The following is a 20,699-nucleotide window of genomic DNA, read 5'->3' as shown; positions in this document are numbered from 1 at the left end:
CTAGGGGTTCCGTTTCAATAACGCAATGCAAAACCGGCTCGAGCCCCCACCCAGTGACTGGGACAATTACATACCACCCCCTGGGCACCTCTAAGAGGCAATACTTCCCCTCTCGCAAGCACGGAGTCTGAGTGTAGCAGAAAATGTTTAATAACATGAGGTAAATGACATCAGCATTAAATTGGAAAAACACCACAAACAGGATTCATAACACAAACCGTGAGCAAAAACCCACCCCAGCAAATTGGGCTGTGTCCTTTCCCTTTGGTTCTTGAATCCAGCAACCCAAAAATCACCCAGAGTCCTCAAAGTCCAACACCCCCAAAGTCTCTTGGGTCCAGAAACCACCCAAAGTCCCAAAAGTCCAACAGACCCCAAAGTCTCTGCCCCTGGTCAGTGCAGCCCCAGAGTAAAAGGGGGGGCACGCAGAGTGTTAAGGGGCACCTTACGTGATCCGAGGCCGGCCGGCCGTCTCTCCGTGGGGTTCCGCCGCAGCCTTCACCACAAGCCGCTCCACTCCACCAGCTGCCCCGTGAGCCGCTCCTGCCATCCCACGAACTGCTCTGGCAGCTGCTCCGCTCAGCTCTGCTCCACTTCAGAGGTCCCTCTGGCCACTCCCACAAGGCTCCGCTCTGCTCTGCTAGCTCCTCCTCCAGCCGCTCCGCTCTGCTCACCGACCTGTGAGCTGCACAGCTCCGCTCCAACCGTCCCCACGAGGCTCCACTCTGCTAGCTGCTCCGCCAGCCACTTAGCAATATAGCTTCAGGCTCCCCCACTAGTTAACACAGCACTCAGTGATCTCAACTCTTAATAACTTTAGCTCTTTTGTGATTTCAGCTCTTAGCACTTTCAGCTCATAGTAGGGGAGCCCCAGTGCTAGTGCACCATTGGCCCAAAGTGAATTCAGCTCAGCAGCCTGTAACTAGACTCCTAATGGAATCAAAATTAGCTCTGACATTCAACAGTGGAGAGAGGCAGTAGTGCCATTGGTGTTTCAAACCCTCAGAGGGGACCCATGCCATCAGGTACAAATACCTGTCCTCATCCTCTCTCAATTCACTGGGTTTTGTAACCCATGCCCCTTGTCAAGCAAGTGCTACGTAGGTAATGGTGAAGGACTCACTCAGTCCTTCTGTCATACAACAGTTCCACTGGCTTTGATTCACAGAATCAGGGTAACAAAAATTTATTCTTCCTGCCCCAATAACAGAGAAAACTGGGGATCCCACACCAGCCAAAGTAACCACTTTGAGTTGCTGTTGTTTCATGCCAGGCGGGTGGGTGTGCCTATGCAAACAAGATCAGCCCCTGGAGTTCTTTTCCACACTCGCCATAATTCACCACCGGATGTCAGGGTTGAGCTCATCCTGACTGCTTACATGAGAAAGGTGAAAGGAAAACTCATCACCCGCTCTGTGGCACGGGGACATCACAACCAGCGTCTCTGGGATGTCAGGGCAGTTCAGTCTGTTCCTCACAAGTCCCAGGCCCCTTCCCAGGCCCTGGCTGTGCTGCAGAGACGCTGCGGGTCGGACACTTGCTCTGGCGGTGGCCACACGCCCTCAGGCTCTAGGTGGCAGGACCCTTCTTCCCAGCGTCGCCCCCACCCCGTCGGGGTTACGATCCCCCTCCAAGTCTGGCCTGCAGAGCCTCTTGGCTGGGGGGTCTCCCTGCGCTGGGCCCACTGCCCAGGGTCCCCCCTCACTCTCCCCAGCTGCTCACCGCACCCGGCTCTGGATTGCTCCAGCCCAAGCTCCTATTACAGCCCCAGCCCCAGCTCCTCCACTCTGCCTCAGCTCCTGCTCCACTCTGCTGCCCCAGCACTGCTGCTGCTCTGCCTCCAGCTCCCTGGGCTGCTTCTCTGGCCCCTCCGGCTGGCGCGGCTCCACTCCCCAGCTCAGCGTGGGTCCCTGCTCTCTCCTTAGCTCGGCCCCACTCTGTCTGACCCAGGCCATTCCAGCTCACCTGGAGGACGGGACCCCCCTGGCCTCCTGACTCTCTGATTAGCTGCCCGCCCTGTCAATCAGGCTGATCTGGAGCATTGGCCTCTCCCCATTGTTCCTGGGGACTGTCAGTCTGAGGGTCCTGATTTCCCATCCACCCTTCCCCTTTCTTTTGGTACTGGGAGCTAGCAACCATAACCCCCACTGCGTTTTAGTAAGAGGCCAACAGTCCCATTACATAGAGTTTTGACGTCCTACTGTAACTGGTGTTAACTGATTGCCAATTAACCCAAATGAACAGACAGCTTTTAAAATGCTCCTTTAGGCCCTTTCTGGTGCCAGACCTGAGACACCTGGGGTCTGACTATCAGAGGGTTGGCGCCCACAACCTCAGCTGAAGTTAATGGGACCTGGGAACACGCTATCAAATGACACAAAAGCAGAAGCTGCTTTTGGAAATGTTGCCCTAAGCACTTGTCTTTAACCTTTTTCTTGGAGGTCAGCGATTCCCCCCGGGAGAATGGAACATTCCATCATGGGGCACACTGCTGAGAATCCCCGCGGGAGAGGAGCTGATGGTTTATCATGAAAACGCCAAGAGACCTTTAAGTGCAGCGTCAGCATCCAATGCAGTACGTCGTTTGTTGGCTGGAAGCACTTGGTATTTCTCTCCAAGAATCTGGCTCTTTTTTTAAAGTCTGGCTCATCAACTAGATTGTGCTAATTCCAATATTCCTCGATTATAACCCCATTCATTTGCAGTGCCGTGTCTAGGCAGGGTGAGCTCCCATGGCGAGGCTCACCAGAGTTTGTCCCTGGAGAGCTCAGACTGAGGCTGAACATCCCACCCGATTGCAGTTACCCGAAACGTTCTGCTTGTGTTTCAGCCAAGAGGACTTGACGAGATCGCGGTAGCTCTGGTAAGAACCTAGTTGTTGGTGTTAATTGATTTGTGAAGCATCGTTCTCATGCATGGAAGTTCTGAGCATGCAATCCCAGGACAGTCAGTGGGCAGGCAGGTGGGTAAACTAGCCCAGAACTGGACCTTTGAGCTCACCAGTTAGAAATATCATCTTCTGAGCAAATTTGATAGGAAAGTGACTGAGAGATATAGACTTGGGACCCCACAAACTGTCCTGGTACAGATTCACCTGGCCGAGACACAGATTAATCCGTCACATGTATTCATGAAAATACTCTGACTTAGTTCATTTCTGAAAAGTCTTATACTGAAGTCATCAAAAGTCGGTACAAAGTGCTAGCATGACAGGAATACAAGTAATTATTTATATAACAGACACCAACTTAACAAATCCCACCTGGACTAGAACTATGAGCTTCCATTTCGATTTACTCATCGGTAACGTACAATCAAAGCTTGCCCAAGCAGGTACCAGCGACACTCCCTCCATGTTCCTGGTTTCCCTTTGGAACGCTGGCAGCATAGCAGGGCGGCTTTGGATCTGGCAAGTCCCTCACCATGATTTGTGTTAGAGAGAAAAAGTGAGTAACATGAATAGGACAATTGAGAAACCAGCAAACAGTTTCATAGCAGCAACGTGGACCAGGATGACGGATCCTCCAAACAGTAAATGGCTCAGAACACTGGGAAAGGCGATGCCACCTCTGGTAACTGTTAATAGGAAAAAGCAGATCAAACAATTTATAGGAAATTATTTCACACTGACAGAGATCCTTAAAGCTGGACACTGGTTTCCTTCCCAACAGCTACTGGAACCTGTTATGCCAGAGGGACATTAATCCAATTCCCCTCAGCAGGACACTCCAGCCTGGGACATTCATCTCACTGGTGAGATATTTCACCTGCTTCCTCCCTCCTCAGCCTGCTTGTTCCTTTGGTACCAATCATTGGCGAGCACGTTTCACCCAAACCAGTCCCAGAGGCTCCGATTTGGAGCTTGTCGTCTGCCACATAAGTGTATTCCAGACCAGTTATGAATAATAAAGACATGAGTCTATGAGACACTGGCTGCAGACACCAGTAACTCCATTTCTGTTTGTTTGTTGGTTTGTTCTCTTGGCTTTAGGGAGAAATGTAGAGCAGATCATTCCATTTTGTGGAGGATTTTGATATTTCAAAATTTGGTTTTGTTCTGACTTGGAATAAAAAACAACAACATCATTTGGAAATTCTCCACACAAGGGAAGGGAGCGTCGGCTCTGGGGCAGAGCACCAAGCAGGCTGTTCCAGGGTCGGGGGCACTGGAAGTCCTGGGGTCTATGACTCCTCGGCAGCCCGCCAGCCAAGCTGCCAAGGAGCCAGGCGGGTGATCTGGCCAGAACCCAGGCAGCGTTCTGACAGAACAGTGTCGAAATCAAACCACCTCTGCAAAAGGTGTAGAGTATGACACATTGTCAAATTCCAAGGAGAAAATATTTTGTTGAGATTTTTCCGACCTGCTCTGGTAAAATAGTCCTGTTTAGTCCTTGAGAGGATGTAGTTCCACTGGGGCTAGAATGGGGCTAGTTATGAGAGGAGGGAGATGGAGACACACTTGTGGTGTTGGGTTAGGGGATGTGTGTTCAGCTTATAGGTCAGGACACTGAAGATAAATCTTTAGGGCTCGAAGGGGTTATTCTCCTTAAATTTTCTTTTCTGAAATCAACTGTGCCTGGAACTGAGTCAGACGGGAAGGTGTCAGATACTAGTCATGAGCTCCCTACGAGAACCTGGATAAATAGACAGAACGTGCAGTTCATCACACTTTTTTCTCAAGTTGTTTCCCTGCATATGACATGTTTGCCTGGTGGGGTTGCTCTGTGCTCTGCACTTCAATACAGAGGGAAAGTTATTGTCAAAACAATGAAAACAAAATGTTTCTTTCTTACCAGAGTTGTCAACACATATTTGGTTCTTCTCTCCTACGGTACAAACAGAGAGGGTCAATGAAATGTGACCTCAGGTGGAATTTTCAACTCCATTCTACTATTTCCAAAGAAACATAGTAATTGTCAGACTGGATCCCACCAACAGGCTACATCTAGCCTGATGTCCTGTCCCTGACTGACGTCAGGCACAGCTGCATCAGGAGAAGCTGCAAGAAACCCTGGAGTGGAATTACCGACACATACAGGAAATCACTTCCCCAACCCTGGCAGTTAGTGACTGCCTTATGGCCTCATGCCTAAGGGTTTAGTGCTCTTTTAAAAAAAATTTGTATCCTATGTAACATAACTGAGGAGATTCTCACTGTCTATATAAATAGTTAATTCTTTTTTTGAATTCTACTAAGCACTTGGCCTCATGAAAACCTTGTGGCAATGAGTTCCACAAGTTAAGCCTGCATTCTATAATCCCTTTCACTAATTTAAATATGTTATCTTCAGTTTATTCATGTTTTATGATAAAGTGTAAATTAGACACTGCCATTTTCCCTGTCTCACTTATTATTTTACAGATTTCTATCACTTTTTTATGTCTTTTCTCTTAACCAGGGGTTCTCAAACTGGGTGTCAGAACCCTTCAGGGCATCGCGAGGTTATTACATGGGGAGTCACGAGCTGTCAGCCTCCACCCCAAATCCCACTTTGCCTCCAGCATTTATAATGGTATTAAATACATTTAAAAGTGTTTTTAATGTATGGGGGGGGGGGTCACACTCAGTGGTTTGCTATGTGAAAGGGGTCACCAGTACAAAAGTTTGATAACCACTGCTTAACTAAACCATCCCAATCTCTCCCGTAGAAATCGCTCCAGACCTCTGATCATTTTCATCCTCCTTCTCTCTGGAATCTTTTCCCACCCACCCCCTTCCGATAAATCTTTCAGAGCTTGGGTCATCAGAGCCAACCCTAAAATCCCAGAGAAGGGTGCCCCAGGGGTTAATATAATGGTGATACAATATTTTCACATTATTCTCCATTCCATCATTCCTTATGCTTGCTAGCATTTTGTTTCCTTTATAGACCTAGCAGCACATTGAACAGAGGTTTTCACTAAGATTTGCACCGAACTCGCCACAATGCTGGCCAGGTTTCCTTCTGAGTCGATACAGCTCATTAACAATCCAGTGAAATTATTCCTCACAATGGGCGTTACCTTGAATGTGTGTCAGTGAATTTCACCTGATGTTGTGTTGCCCATTCACCCAACGCGGTTAGATCTCTCTGATGTTCCTCACTGTCGTCCCTAGTCCTGACTGCCCCAAATAATGTGCCATCTGCACACTAGGCCACCCCCCTGCTCCCTTCCCACAGCCTCTGGATTTGCTGTGCCGTGTCTGAGAAGCCACAGCTGCTCTGCCAGGGCTCTTGTGGACTCTGTACGGGGCGTGTGTGTGTTGAAGACTCGCAGTGATTTGGGGCCTTCACCTGCCTTTCTAGTGCTCCCATCGCCAGGGTGTCATAGAATCATAGAAGATCAGGGTTGGAAGAGATCTCTCAAGGTATCTAGTCCAACCCCCTGCTCAAAGCAGGACACTTGGTGTCGTGGGTGTCTAGGCAGCTTCTCTTTCCTCAGTGAGCGAGTGGGACCCCATGTCCACCCACCCCAGCCCGAGCCCTCTCTAGCAGCAAGAGTCATGGCAGCCTGTCTCCCCCAGCCCTGGGGGCAAGTCCCCAATTCAGCGTCCCTCTCGTCAGCTCTTCCTGAAGTGGAGTTTTCAAATTCTCCACAGAAAATAGCCCCACACAAATATTTCTCGTGTTCAGCCCAGTACTCACCGCCCAGGTATGCACAGTTAAAATGGCTGCAGGTCCGGTTTGTGCTCCGGAGGACAAAGCGGTTATTCCTTTGTCCTCGGGACATGTTGAATATCTCATGGACTGGGATTAACACTTCTTCCTCCTCCTGAATGCGAGAGAAGGCCCTGATCTCAGCACCAAAGCACGTGTGGATGGCGAACAATGTGTCCGTACCAAATGTCTTAGCTATTCCTATATCAAAAGACGAAGAGGCAAAGTATCCAAACCTAATGTGACCTGATCCCGTGTGCTGAAAACTGGCAGAAACCCCCCGGTACACCGTCCTTTTGTACATCACATCACACCTCCCTCGTAAGAGCTGTGAAGCTCTTGTCAAGTAATAATGAAAGGCTTTGAACGGGAAACTGGCCATGTAATGAGCTCGAGATGTCCCAGCCCCTCTCACTGCCGCATTCAACTCACTGTGAAAGTCATCGTCAGTATAGGCTATTATAGCTCGTCCATGCTCATCTTTAAAGCCTGTGGGCAGAGGAATCTTTTTCTTTACAAGTTCCCATTTTTGTTCTGAGTTTTCCCACACCCTGCTAAACACTGAGGACATGGACTTTTCTTTCTCTAGCAGTTCAGGTGCAATTCCGTCCATTTCTTCAGCACATCCTATATATTGGTCATCAAAAGCGTCATCCATCATGCTCAGCTCCACCTGGCATTTTGCCTGGGAGAATAAAAGAAACATACAGTCACATTGGCATTTGTGTTACAATAGCACCTAAAGGTCACACCCAGGATCAGGGCCCCATTGTGCTCGGCCCTGTACAAACACACTAGGAATGGCCTCTGCCCTAGAAGCTTACCTCTAAAGCGACAAGGCAGAGGAAAGGGGGGAGAAAGGGATGGAACACACAAGCAGAATCCTCAGTGTGTTGTTTGGCAAATGTCACATTGGAGCCCTCGATTTTTGGGAGGGAGGAGCGGGGCGGGGACCAGCAAGCTATGTACCCGTGACAGAGGTGTTTTTAGTTTACTGGGCTGTGTCTAGATGTAGGGTTAGGAAGAAAGGCAGGAAGGGATACATTAATAGGGAAGACAAAGCAGGGGGAATAAGGGACATAGAAGTGAGGGAGCTAGGAGGGACTGAGATCCCAATCCACTCCCACGGGGATATCTAAAATCACGCCCATCTACCTCAGTGGGAGGCAGCGGGTTGCCATCTGCGTATGCCAGCCATGCACTGCATGCTCCAGGGCTGGCGGTGTCCGTGAGAAGGTTACATCCAGGATCCAACCCCCGAACGTGCATGGAGGGAGGCAACATCGTTGTGGTGGGTTGTATAAACCCCACACTGGTTAACCAGGGGTTAACAGGAGCCTGAGACCCTTTAGGCTGTGGGGTGGCACCTGGAGGGGTGTTAGGCACAACTGGTGATCGAACCCAGCTGGGGTGGCTGGGAATGCCCCCTCGTGGGCTAAAGCCAGACAGAGGCCTGGAGCCAGAACTGGAGGGCCCAGAGCCAAGAGGAGGCCTGGGAGGCTGGGGGTAGTGAAGCCTGCGGCCAGAGGTGAGTTGCCTCGGGCCAGGAGGAAGCCGGCGGCAGTGTTGGTAAAGTCTAGGGGGAGTTTGGACTGGAGTTTGAGGGGCTGCAGGGAGAGGGGGAAGACCTCGGCAGTCCCTCTCCTGGCAGTACAGAGTGGAGTGACCTGAGGGGAACAGGAAGGCTCCTGCAGGGTGAGGAGGAAATTGATTTAATTTTGTTCTTTTGGTTTGGGATTGTGTTGGGGGATTCCACGGGGGAGCCCTGCGAGCCCAGCCCTGAAAGAAGGGTGAGCCGGGAGAGGTTGTGCGGGCTGGAAAAAGGCTGTGGTAGGAAGATACCCAGGGAGGCAGCAGCAAGGAGTCTGACGGAGCAGACCTTGGCTGCTGGTCAGAAGGTCCCTGGTCTGGAACCCAGTTTCGTGGGAGGGCCGGGGTTCCCCAGCAGCCACTAGGGAAGGTGGCGTGGGGCCCTGGTTAGACAAACTCCTGTCCGGGCTGGTCTCGGTGCACTTGGTCCTGCCTCAGCACACAAGGCTGCACTAGATGACCTCTCGTGGTCCCTTCCAGCCCTACGTGTCTATGGATCTAAGGCAGTATGGCTGCCGGCATAGCCTTGAGCAAAAACACGAGAAAACACAAAGTGCTTCCCTGGCAAAGCTCAAGAGTTTACCTGAGGGATTCCCAGCCAGGTCTGAAGACAGAAGTACGTCAAGGGGATCAGCAGAGGCTTCATAATGGTTCCAACATCCCCGGTGCGGCTGCAGGAGAATCCGTCAGGAACGTCAGTGGAGATTTGAGGGGAAAGAACACATCAAACCCAAACATCCTCCCCATTGTTTCACTGTGATCTGTTATTTCACATTTAGTGACTGGGATTTCCCAGGCAGGAATTGCTATCTCACGGACTGCAACCCAGCCATAACGGAGGTGGGTTTGACCCTGAAATACAGTTCTCAGCTGTAGGGGTGGGGAGTAGCTGTGGGGAAATCCTGCTTTCACTTCATGGAGATCACATTTCCCTAAAAGACTTTGGGGGGTGGAAATATGATCCGTAGTAGGGCAGTGGTTACTCGTAAGTGCCATTACACGGCACAATACACAGAAACCAGCGGCCGGGCAGGTCTGTCGATCATCTCCTAGGGAATGGGGCTAAAATAACGACATAGCTCAATATTTCAGTGCCTCACCCAAGTGCCTGGTCAAGTGTTTGCTTGGCAACTAACTACCTCATACACTCTGCGCCTCGCTGCTTAGTTCTGCCCCGTGGCTAACGGGGTGATCCACGACTCAGACGTCAAACACCAGGGCTGATCCTAGGCCCAAGGGTCAGAGCCACACGGCCCTCTGAGAGACACAAACACACAGACCTCTGTCACCTGGCCTGGTCAGGGACCCAAACCCCAGCCACACGACCCACACGGAGACAAACAGCAAACAGACCAACACACAACTTACCAAGTCTCTTTACCTCCATGCACTGGATCCACAGCTACGCCCTGAAAAACTTCCCTGCTTGCCTCCCCTGTTTGCCTGCTGAGCTGATCCCTTGTTTAGAGGATACATTGTGGAGTTGGGTCTTTGGGCGTTGATTTTCTGGCCAGGGAAAGGGAGCCAGGCATTGGAATTTGTAGACTGGACCGTGGGGGAGAACCAGTGACATGGGGACTAGGGGGTAGCAGTGTCTTGCTCAGGGAAAGCAGAGTTAGGGCCAGGAGTGGGAAGCAACAGGCTTGAAGTGTTTCCTGGGAGTGTTTCCTGGGAAGTTTAATGGGCAGCAGGTTTAAAACAAATAAAAGGAAGTTCCTCTTCACACAGCGCACAGTCAACCTGTGGAACTCCTTGCCTGAGGAGGTTGTGAAGGCTAGGACTATAACAGGGTTTAAAAGAGAACTGGATGAATTCATGGAGGTTAAGTCCATTAATGGCTATTAGCCAGGATGGGTAAGGAATGGTGTCCCTAGCCTCTGTTTGTCAGAGGGTGGAGATGGACGGCAGGAGAGAGATCACTGATCATTACCTGTTAGGTTCACTCCCTCTGTGGCACCTGGCATTGGCCACTGTCAGTAGACAGGATACTGGGCTGGATGGACTTTTGGTCTGACCCAGTATGGCCGTTCTTATGTTCTTATGTTCACTGAACACCTGGAAATGCCATCCCTCCCCTGCCCTTTGCCCGTACAGGAGAGGGTGTGTGGTGGTGCTTTCCCTCCCATAGTGTAGCTTAGGAGTTAGCTTGGTGTAGGCAAGTGCTGAGCTGTACCTGGGGTGATGGGATGGATGTCAGCACAGAGTAAATGGATAAGAAATGTAGGGGAGTGATGTGTGTACAGAACAGGTGGGTGGAAGATGAATCTGAACACGTTTCATATTTCTTTGAAGAATGATGGGCCGGGTGATGCTTCTTTGTTTGAAATGGCTCTTCCACGGTAGTCTGAGATTGCCAATGTAAGCAGGGTCTGCTGAATTCTTCCCTGACAGCTAACTGGGAGGCAAAGAGACTTCTGGAGCAAACTGTATTTACATAAACACACCTACTCTGCTTAGATATCCAGCAGACAGAACGCTGTTGCTCAAAATTATCAATTTTGGCTGGGGTTGGGTTACAAATCAGTGGGGAAAGTAACTGAAATACATTCCGCATGGATTGTATTCTAAATGGACAACCTACCCTAAATTCTCAATGACTGAGGGACAATCTTCACTCATTGCTATATTTGCTTTCCACAACCAACTCCCTGTATAGCTTTCCTTGAGTGATGTACCCGAATACTTGGATGCTAATATCTAAACTGTATTCTTAAATTTATTCACCTACATTTGGGTTATTACTGATTCTGCACTATAAAACTTGGTATTTGTGGATAATCTAAGCACCATACCCGGATGTACAGACGCTCTGTTCTTAACCTGTGAATTATATAATTTTTTAACATTAGCTGTAATAAAAAAATTTAAAACTGAATGCAGGGGTAGTGAAATGCTGTTACCAATATTGGTGGCATTATTGTCATACAGGGAAGCAGGACTGTGCTTAACCTGTCCCAAATGAGAGGGTCACCCTCAGATAAAAGAACCTCGTTAAGCCAGGGGCTCGAATGCAGAGCCTGTGAAAGTAAGAGGGGTGGGGACAGCTCTCCCTAGGAGTCCCCAGACTGGTTTGACCTGTTCCTCCCCACTGTTCAAAAGAAGAGCTAAATAGTCTTCATTGGGAGCATCTATTGTTATTTTAAATGCTCAGTCAGAGCAGAAATCAGTTGTGGTAGGACTGTGTTTCTGCCCAATCTGCTAAGAGCTAAACATCACTGAGAGCTGAAATCACTTGAGATGGGGCAGTGTCTCTGCCCAGCCTGCAAAGAGCTGAAAATCGCTAAGATACTGAGGTGCAGAGGTCACAGCAGAGAGGGTAGCAGCAGAAGGTGACTGGCAGTCGGCTTGTGAATGAGTGGCTGGTGCGAAGGTGAGCAGAGTGAGTGGCCAGCAGGGCAGCTGGCGGGGAGGCGCAGCGAGCGAGTGCCCGAGCAGCGTAGCGAGTAAGGTGCAGGACACCCAGAGTTCTCAAGCAACGGCACGAACACATTCCTAGGAGATGGTGCAGGGACACACTGATCCTGAGTAAGATAAGGAGGCGAGGCCTTATCCTTTCGCTAGCCGATTCCAGGGGGAGTGCAGAAGCCAGGAAAGTTCCCCACAACAGCAGGACCATTCCCCCACTTACACTTACAGACATGGGTATGTCTAGAGAGGAGTTTTGGAGTCCTACTTTCAGTGGGGTTAAGGTCAGCCATGAGTGTGTGGGGAGGGGACACAGTGGTAACCCTGCCCAGCTACATCAGCGTAAAAACTACAGAGCCCCTTACAGAGGAAAATAACAGCTACAAATCTGTCCCCGTACAAAGATGCTGAACGGCTCTCAGTGATTTTGCTCCACAGTGAGCCAGCTCTTACTCTGGCTGTGAGAGGGCTCAGTGGGGGGGAGATCCGGGTGCAAGTGGCTTGTCGAGATAGTCTACATTGAAACCTATGGTGAAGAGTCAGCAAAAATGCTGAATTACTAAATCTGCATAGATCACCCGGATCCATGGAACTTAAGGTGTTCCATTTTGAGAAAGAAAAATTAAAGAGAGAATCTCGGGAGGTGGAGGAAAGGGACGATGTATCCATTGTAGGTAACACTTTAGAAAGAAAATTGAGAAGGAAAATAGAACAGTTGGATCAGGCACAACGAGCCTTATCCCTGGAGAAAGGGATTAGTGAGAAGTTAAGACAAAGTAAGTAAGCCAGACATGTCACAAACCCGTCTGCAATTGGGCCGCTCACTACAAGAAACTCAGGGAAGTATAGACGTTGCTGTGAAGGCCTGTAAGGAGGCAATCCTAGATATCAGGACCTCTCAGGAAAGATGAAAGTCTTTGCAACCTGAAATTCCAGCAAGTCATTTCGATACCTTTAAGTCAATTGAGTCTGAAGGAAAAATGAAAAAAACAAGTGGCATAATTCATTTTGAATCTGATCTCCCCATTGTACCCCATTGTACAGGCAGAAATTGTGGAAAAACAACATCGCTTGCCTCATAACCTAAGTCGTGCAGAACGCAATGCCATCCACAGCCTCAGAAACCACCCTGACATTATCATCAAAGAGGCTGATAAAGGAGGTGCTGTTGTCATCATGAACAGGTCTGACTACCAGAAGGAGGCTGCCAGACAACTCTCCAATACCCAATTCTACAGGCCGCTTTCCTCAGATCCCACTGAGGAATACACTAAGAAACTACACCATCTACTCAGGACACTCCCTACACTAACACAGGAACAAATCAACATACCCTTAGAGCCCCGACCGGGGTTATTCTATCTACTACCTAAGATCCACAAACCTGGAAATCCTGGACGCCCCATCATCTCGGGCATTGGCACTCTCACTGAAGGACTGTCTGGATATGTGGACTCCCTACTCAGATCCTACGCCACCAGCACTCCCAGCTATCTCCGTGACACCACAGATTTCCTGAGGAAACTACAATGCATTGGTGACCTCCCAGAAAACACCATCCTAGCCACCATGGATGTAGAGGCTCTCTACACAAACATCCCACATACAGATGGAATACAAGCTGTCAGGAACAGTATCCCTGATGATGACACAGCACAACTTATTGCTGAGCTCTGTGACTTTATCCTCACGCACAATTATTTCAAATTTGGTGAAAATATATACCTCCAGACCAGTGGCACCGCTATGGGCACACGCATGGCCCCACAATATGCCAACATTTTTATGGCTGACCTGGAACAACGCTTCCTCAGCTCCCGTCCACTCATGCCCCTTCTCTACCTACGCTATATTGATGACATCTTCATCATCTGGACCCATGGGAAGGGGGCCCTGGAAGAATTCCACCATGCTTTCAACAGCTTCCACCCCACCATCAACCTCAGCCTGGACCAATCTACACGGGAGGTCCACTTCCTGGACACCACCGTACAAATAAGCGATGGCCACATTAACACCACCCTATACCGAAAACCCACCGACCGCTACGCCTACCTTCATGCCTCCAGCTTCCACCCCGGTCACACCACACGATCCATCGTCTACAGCCAAGCACTGAGGTACAATCGCATCTGCTCCAACCCCTCAGACAGAGACCAACACCTACAAGATCTTCACCAAGCATTCTCAAAACTACGATACCCACACAAGGAAATAAAGAAACAAATCAACAGAGCCAGACGTGTACCCAGAAGCTTCCTGCTACAAGACAGGCCCAGAAGAGAAACCAACAGAACTCCACTGGCCATCACCTACAGTCCTCAGCTTAAACCTCTCCAACGCATCATCAGTGATCTACAACCCATCCTGGACAATGATCCCTCACTTTCACAGACCTTGGGAGGCAGGCCAGTCCTCGCCCACAGACAACCTGCCAACCTTAAGCATATTCTCACCAGCAACCACGCACCGCACCATAACATCTCTAACTCAGGAACCAACCCATGCAACAAACCTCGATGCCAACTCTGCCCACATATCTACACCAGCAACACCATCACTGGACCTAACCAGATCAGCTACAACATCACCGGCTCATTCACCTGCACGTCCACCAATGTTATATATGCCATCATATGCCAGCAATGCCCCTCTGCTATGTACATTGGCCAAACTGGACAGTCACTACGCAAGAGGATAAATGGACACAAGTCAGATATCAGGAATGGCAATATACAAAAACCTGTAGGAGAACACTTCAACCTCCCTGGCCACACAATAGCAGATGTAAAGGTTGCCATCTTACAGCAAAAAAACTTCAGGACCAGACTCCAAAGAGAAACTGCTGAGCTCCAGTTCATTTGCAAATTTGACACCATCAGATCAGGATTAAACAAAGACTGTGAATGGCTATCCAACTACAGAAACAGTTTCTCCTCCCTTGGTGTTCACACCTCAACTGCTAGCAGAGCAGCTCACCCTCCCTGATTGAACTAACCTCGTTATCTCCACACTGATATATACCTGCCTCTGGAGATTTCCATTACTTGCATCTGAAGAAGTGAGGTTCTTACCCACGAAAGCTTATGCTCCCAGTACTTCTGTTAGTCTCAAAGGTGCCACAGGACCCTCTGTTGCTTTTTACAGATTCAGACTAACACGGCTACCCCTCTGATACATTGTACCCCAAGCCACTTTAGAGCCAAAACCAGAACCTCTACCAGAATCTTTACAGAAACCTGCCAATACCCAACCGTCGGAAGGTGCAGGCACCTGCCCCAATCAAGAAAAGGTAGAAAAGGTGAAAGCAAAATTCCCCATCTAAATTGTCCACTGTAGAAGCTGCCCAAACAATGGAGATACTGGTTCCTTTGGAAAAAAGAGGAAAAGAAAATCCCATATATAATTGTAAAGGAGGGAAAAAATCAACTTCTAAATTGGAACCATCAGGATTGAGTAGTCATGTCTCGCCAGAGCAGAGCAGAGGGTGGAGATGGACGGCAGGAGAGAGATCACTTGATCATTACCTGTTAGGTTCACTCCCTCTGGGGCACCTGGCTTTGGCCACTGTCGGAAGACAGGATACTGGGTTGGATGCACATGCTCAGAGGCAGAAACATAGGAGCCCGGGGGATTGGTTACTGCAGAAATTTAGGTGCCGAGTGAGTTTATGCGCCTACAGCGTTCACGGGCTGCTGAGCAGGGGTTCTATGAATCCGGGGTGGGGGCCTGATTCTGGGACTGGGATGCCTAAAGTGGCAGCTAGGGATAGGTCGATATCAGCTATCCTGGCAATCTCTGGGAAGAGATGAACAGCATTCTGCTTGGGAGGCTCGCCTGATGTTATGAACAGATCATCTGGGTAGTTGTGTCAACAGAGGATGGATCTTTACAATCAACAATCAGGGTTGTTTGCACTCTATGGAAATAGTTGTGATCAATGTATGTTATGATGTAGATGTGAGCAAAATAAGCAGATTTTTTTTGTTTTCACTACACAGGGTTTTAAATATTTCTGTAGTTTCCCCGTCCCGAAAGCTTTTATAATTTTATAACAAATTAAAGCTCTAAAATCAACTCAACAGAAAATATTGGACTTTTCATTCTGTGCACCCCAGATTCTACCCTCTGATATTACAATTTGCATAACAAAAGTGCCTAGAGCTCCCAATCCAGATTGTGGCCCCGTTGTGCTAGGGGCTGTACATAGGGAGGCTGTGCCAATCCCCCAAAACTTACAATCTAGGGCAGACAAAGGTTGGTAGAAGAAAGCGAGGTAGAGTGACTTGCCCATTGTCACACACAGCAGGCCAGGGGCAGAGCTTGGTCTCCTCACTCCCAGCCAGCTGCCTTATCCTGGCCCACCCTCTCCCTCGGTTCCATAGGTACTGGACAGATGTAATTTCAGGCAGATTTGTATCATTGTCTAAACCACTGTGCGACCTGTTGTCTAGAGATAAATGCAGCAGGAGTGTCTGTAATTAGGATAATGAAGAGTACGAATTGAATGATGTTACAATACCTGACTTTCCCAAGTGTGTCTGAGTCCCTGGCAGGCTGCTGGCCCGAGCAAGAGATGGCTGCAGTTGTAGAACTTAATCTGCACTGTTCATAACACAGGAAATAGTTTGACTGTATCTAAGAAACCTCCCTGCAGACTTTCACTTTCGGAACTAACGGCGTTTGTTTGGGTTTTTTTAGGAAATAAGGGCCTGAGCTAAATCCCACTGAAGTCAATGGAAAGACTCTCATTGATTTCAATGGGCTTTGGATCAGGCCTGTACAGAGTCAAAACCACAAAACTACCCCCGTTTTATCCTCTGTGCTTCCTGTTCTAGGGTTCTTTACCTCCCTGTCCCAGATGTTAAAACCAAGCAATTTTGCTACCTTGGCTCTACTGTTCCCAGCAATGTAGATCTTGATGCTGAGCTCACTAGTACAATTGGCAAAGCTGTCAGGAACTTTGGTCTTTTGCAAGACAGAGCCTGGAACAATAACAAATTGTCAACTAAAGTGAAAATCTGTATTGGTGAGACATGTGCTTTATCCAGTCTTCTATATGGCTCAGAGACATGCATGACTTACGCCAAACATACCAAAAGACTAAACAGTTTTGTAGCCTATAGGACTAACCTCCTTGCTTGTATATATATATATATATATCTCGCATGATATTCTTATCGATAAACTAGGCAAATACAATTTAGATGGGGCTACTATAAGGTGGGTGCATAACTGGCTGGATAACCGTACTCAGAGAGTTGTTATTAATGGTTCCCAATCCTGCTGGAAAGGCGTAACGAGTGGGGTACCGCAGGGGTCTGTTTTGGGACCGGCGCTGTTCAATATCTTCATTAACGACTTAGATATTGGCATAGAAAGTACGCTTATTAAGTTTGCGGATGATACCAAACTGGGAGGGATTGCAACTGCTTTGGAGGACAGGGTCATAATTCAAAATGATCTGGACAAATTGGAGAAATGGTCTGAGTTAAACAGGATGAAGTTTAACAAAGACAAATGCAAAGTGCTCCACTTAGGAAGGAACAATCAGTTTCACACATACAGAATGGGAAGAGACTGTCTAGGAAGGAGTACGGCAGAAAGGGATCTAGGGGTTATAGTGGACCACAAGCTAAATATGAGACAACAGTGTGATGCTGTTGCAAAAAAAGCAAACATGATCCTGGGATGTATTAACAGATGTGTTGTGAGCAAGACACGAGAAGTCATTCTTCCGCTCTACTCTGCTCTGGTTAGGCCTCAGCTGGAGTATTGTGTCCAGTTCTGGGCGCCGCATTTTAAAAAAGATGTGGAGAAATTGGAAAGGGTCCAGAGAAGAGCAACAAGAATGATTAAAGGTCTTGAGAACATGACCTATGAAGGAAGGCTGAAAGAATTGGGTTTGTTTAGTTTGGAAAAGAGAAGACTGAGAGGGGACATGATAGCAGTTTTCAGGTATCTAAAAGGGTGTCATAAGGAGGAGGGAGAAAACTTGTTCACCTTAGCCTCTAAGGATAGAACCAGAAGCAATGGGTTTAAACTGCAGCAAGGGAGGTCTAGGTTGGACATTAGGAAAAAGTTCCTAACTGTCAGGGTGGATAAACACTGGAATAAATTGCCTAGGGAGGTTGTGGAATCTCCATCTCTGGAGATATTTAAGAGTAGGTTAGATAAAGGTCTATCAGGGATGGTCTAGACAGTATTTGGTCCTGCCATGCGGGCAGGGGACTGGACTCGATGACCTCTCGAGGTCCCTTCCAGTCCTAGAATCTATGAATATATTTTTTTTTCTTATAGTTTAAGTATTTGGTTTATTGTAATAGGTTTATAAATGTATATTAAAAGTAAGTTTGGCTGTAATGCAAGAGACCTACAGGCCATATCCTGTATGTTAAGCTAAGGCAAAGTTAACATTTATATTAAGGCCTTTTACTCAGAAAGCAAAATTGACCTACATCTTGTTACCTAAAAAAATGAGTACCCATGCCTATGTCTATGACCTTTTATCTAAACCAGTAGACAATGAAAAATGGCATGGGGGGGATTTAATGTTGTACACAGACACTTAACAAGTACACCACAAGTGTGTACATACATGTCATCCATATGCACATACATACTAGCCTATGGGGTAAGTGTACCCTAACATTTTGTGGGTGAGGAATAACATTTGGGCATAGGAGGAAGGATTTCCAGCACTTTGCCCTATAAAAGAGGTGACCCACCTCGCTGAAGTATTCTCACTTTACTCCATTCTCACTCTGCTCCATTTCTTACTCTGCTCTATCATTCTCACTTACATTCTATTTGTACTCTATTTCTCTATCTATCTATCTATGATGACTGCTACTATCAGTAGGCTATACTTGTTCTTCTTAAACTTTAAGTTTCAAGGGAACTAGGCTAAGCTTGGTTTCCCTGAGTTTTATTCTTTGTTTATTAGGTTTTGATTTTAAGTTTAAGTTAGGCAAGTAAACCCTAATTTAGTTTAGATAGCTTTTAGCATTACATTCTTCTAAGCACTGCATCCCTCGCTCAAAAATTGAGAAACCTGAACTGCGAGGCTGGTCATATCATATGTATGTTTTAAATAGCAGTAATGCAGTTGTAACTTTGTAACTCTACGTATTTTACCATTTACTTATTATTATTAATTTTAATAAAAAGTCTTTAAGGCTATATCTGTCTCAGTGTAAGCTTCCTATCATACCCCCGAGGGTCCTTTATAAATTCTGTGAAGCCTAATTCAGGACAAAAACTTTTATCTTCTGATCAAACAAATTGGCGAGCCTAAAACCCATACTATTAATATTAATTATATTAATTATTGTTAATATTAATTAATTAAATTAATTAAATTAATTTTATTAGAACACCCTAAATCAGGCTACAGGCTGGTGAGCCAGCCAGGAGTCTTGAGAAGTGTGTGACAGGAATTTTCAGGGATTCCAGGCATCCTTAGACCCCTGAAAATCTCACCTGAGGCATAAGTAAAGAGTTAAAGTTACAGAGAGTTAGAGAGCAAGATTGTGTGTCTTGCTAACTCACTCTTAAGAGCACAGGAACCTGATTTCCTGTGGCTGCGGCTTGGCAGGAAGCCCAGTATTTCCGTTCTGTATTGTGGTTTAACTTAAAGTTTTAACTTATAAGTTTTGAATTTAATCTTGCAAGATAAAGTAATGATATTATTTAAAGTAACAGTAATGTTATTTAATGTGATACACGCGCTTAAGGGGCTTTGTTGGAGGTTGAAGTTGTAACGAATTGTACCGATAGGATATAAAGCAGTAGCATCAGGCCCAATGACCCACACTAAGTGGTGGTGAGGGAGTTGATAAATATATGTATTAATTGCCACCAAGATCCGCAATAACTCAGAACTTGTATAGTTCTTCAGTCCCCGCAACTCTCCCAGGCTGCACCTCTGATCCGTCTGCCTCAGTTCCCCCGCTGTTTGGCAGGTCCCGACAGAGGGAAAAGACCTCTCGATCAGCTATGAGCCATCGAGGGGAGAGAGGGGAACGCACCCCCATCCCTCTATCATTTACTTGGGACTTATTGAACTAGGTGTAAAACTAGTTTGGGGTAATGTCTGCTCGTAGCTTATAGTTTGCTGGGAAAGAAATTAAATTAAAAAATATTAAAGTTACTCAGGAAAGCCCAGCAAACTTTGGATGCCAGCTTAAAATCACTGGACGCTATAAATCAAACCAACGGAGGGTCCCATGGCACCTTTAAGACTAACAGAAATATTGGAGCATAAACTTTCGTGGGTGAATGCCCACTTGCGTCTGATGAAGTGGGCATTCACCCACGAAAGCTTATGCTCCAATACTTCTGTTAGTCTTAAAGGTGCCACAGAACCCTCTGTTGCTTTTCACAGATTCAGACTAACACGGCTCCCCCTCTGATACTATAAATCAAACCGTGGTCGGCTGTTGGAAAGAATCGAAGAGTTGAAAAGTGAAAAAATGTGCTAAAGGAGACCAAAAAAATCGGTTCCCAACCCCATTGGCATGGTGAAACCAATGGAGATACAAAAATCTGCAGGGCCAATCACTAAAAGTAAGGCACGAAAATTAGCTCAGGCTGATACAGTACCTTTAGAAGTGGAATTGGAGATTAAGTCTGAGAAGCCACAGGGAGAGTCAAAAGAGGAAGTTAACAGTGCAGAAGCTACCAGCCGTCTGCAGATAAAAAAGGAAGCCTCAGGGTGGCACCACAGAAGTCGGAGCAAAGTGTCATCATAGAGAAAGCAACTAGTAATGTAAAGGATAAGATGAGCAGAGCAAAGGGGGAGGAAATATCCTCTCCTCTGTTAGTGTCCACCCCGATAGTAAAGACAAAGTGCCTTTAGAAATTGTAATTGTTCAAAAACTAGAAGATGCAGTGTCACAAGTGACACAAGTAGCTAGTGCCTGTGATGTAGCAATCTCTAGGTTACAACAGAGAGAGATACAACAACCAAAGGATGCATTGGCACCATATAGATCAGGAGATCCAGCCCCTTTGGGTGGACATTTATTGGCATTTGGGCAATCATCCACATTGCCTAGGTCCCTA

The 20,699-nt window shown here is 47.4% G+C and overlaps 1 protein-coding gene across 4 annotated transcripts; it reads right to left on the bottom strand.

Moving 5' to 3' along the window:
- Nucleotides 1-149: 149 nt before the first annotated feature.
- On the bottom strand, nucleotides 150-20,289 carry LOC128830173 (ecto-ADP-ribosyltransferase 5-like). 4 transcript variants are annotated; one of them, XM_054015945.1, is made up of 4 exons: nucleotides 8,812-13,041; nucleotides 6,627-7,323; nucleotides 4,794-4,826; nucleotides 150-3,576 (listed from the first exon to the last, which is right to left on the bottom strand). In XM_054015945.1, exons 1-4 carry the CDS (start codon nucleotides 8,872-8,874, stop codon nucleotides 3,434-3,436), a joined length of 936 nt encoding a protein of 311 aa, XP_053871920.1. In that variant the 5' UTR covers nucleotides 8,875-13,041; the 3' UTR covers nucleotides 150-3,433. The 4 variants fall into 4 exon arrangements, with proteins under 4 accessions (XP_053871920.1, XP_053871919.1, XP_053871918.1 ...); XM_054015944.1 differs by lacking the exons at nucleotides 150-3,576; nucleotides 4,794-4,826 and adding an exon at nucleotides 20,238-20,289 and having other exon boundaries at nucleotides 6,252-7,323; nucleotides 8,812-9,734; XM_054015943.1 differs by lacking the exons at nucleotides 150-3,576; nucleotides 4,794-4,826 and adding an exon at nucleotides 16,156-16,664 and having other exon boundaries at nucleotides 6,252-7,323; nucleotides 8,812-9,734.
- Between the last annotated feature and the right edge of the window lie 410 nt (nucleotides 20,290-20,699).

Source organism: Malaclemys terrapin, chromosome 1 (genome assembly GCF_027887155.1).
Source record: "Malaclemys terrapin pileata isolate rMalTer1 chromosome 1, rMalTer1.hap1, whole genome shotgun sequence".
Classification (NCBI taxonomy): Eukaryota; Metazoa; Chordata; order Testudines; family Emydidae; genus Malaclemys; species Malaclemys terrapin.
The sequence above is the reverse complement of the archived record's forward strand: the minus strand, read 5'-3'. Positions and strand labels throughout refer to the sequence as shown.

Coding starts and splice junctions, on each gene's coding strand:
- LOC128830173 (XM_054015944.1), bottom strand. CDS start 8,874: ATGAAGCCTCTGCTGATCCCCTTGACGTACTTCTGTCTTCAGACCTGG. Junction 7,324..8,811: donor CCTGGCTGGGAATCCCTCAG/GTAAACTCTTGA, acceptor TTATTCTCCCAG/GCAAAATGCCAGGTGGAGCT.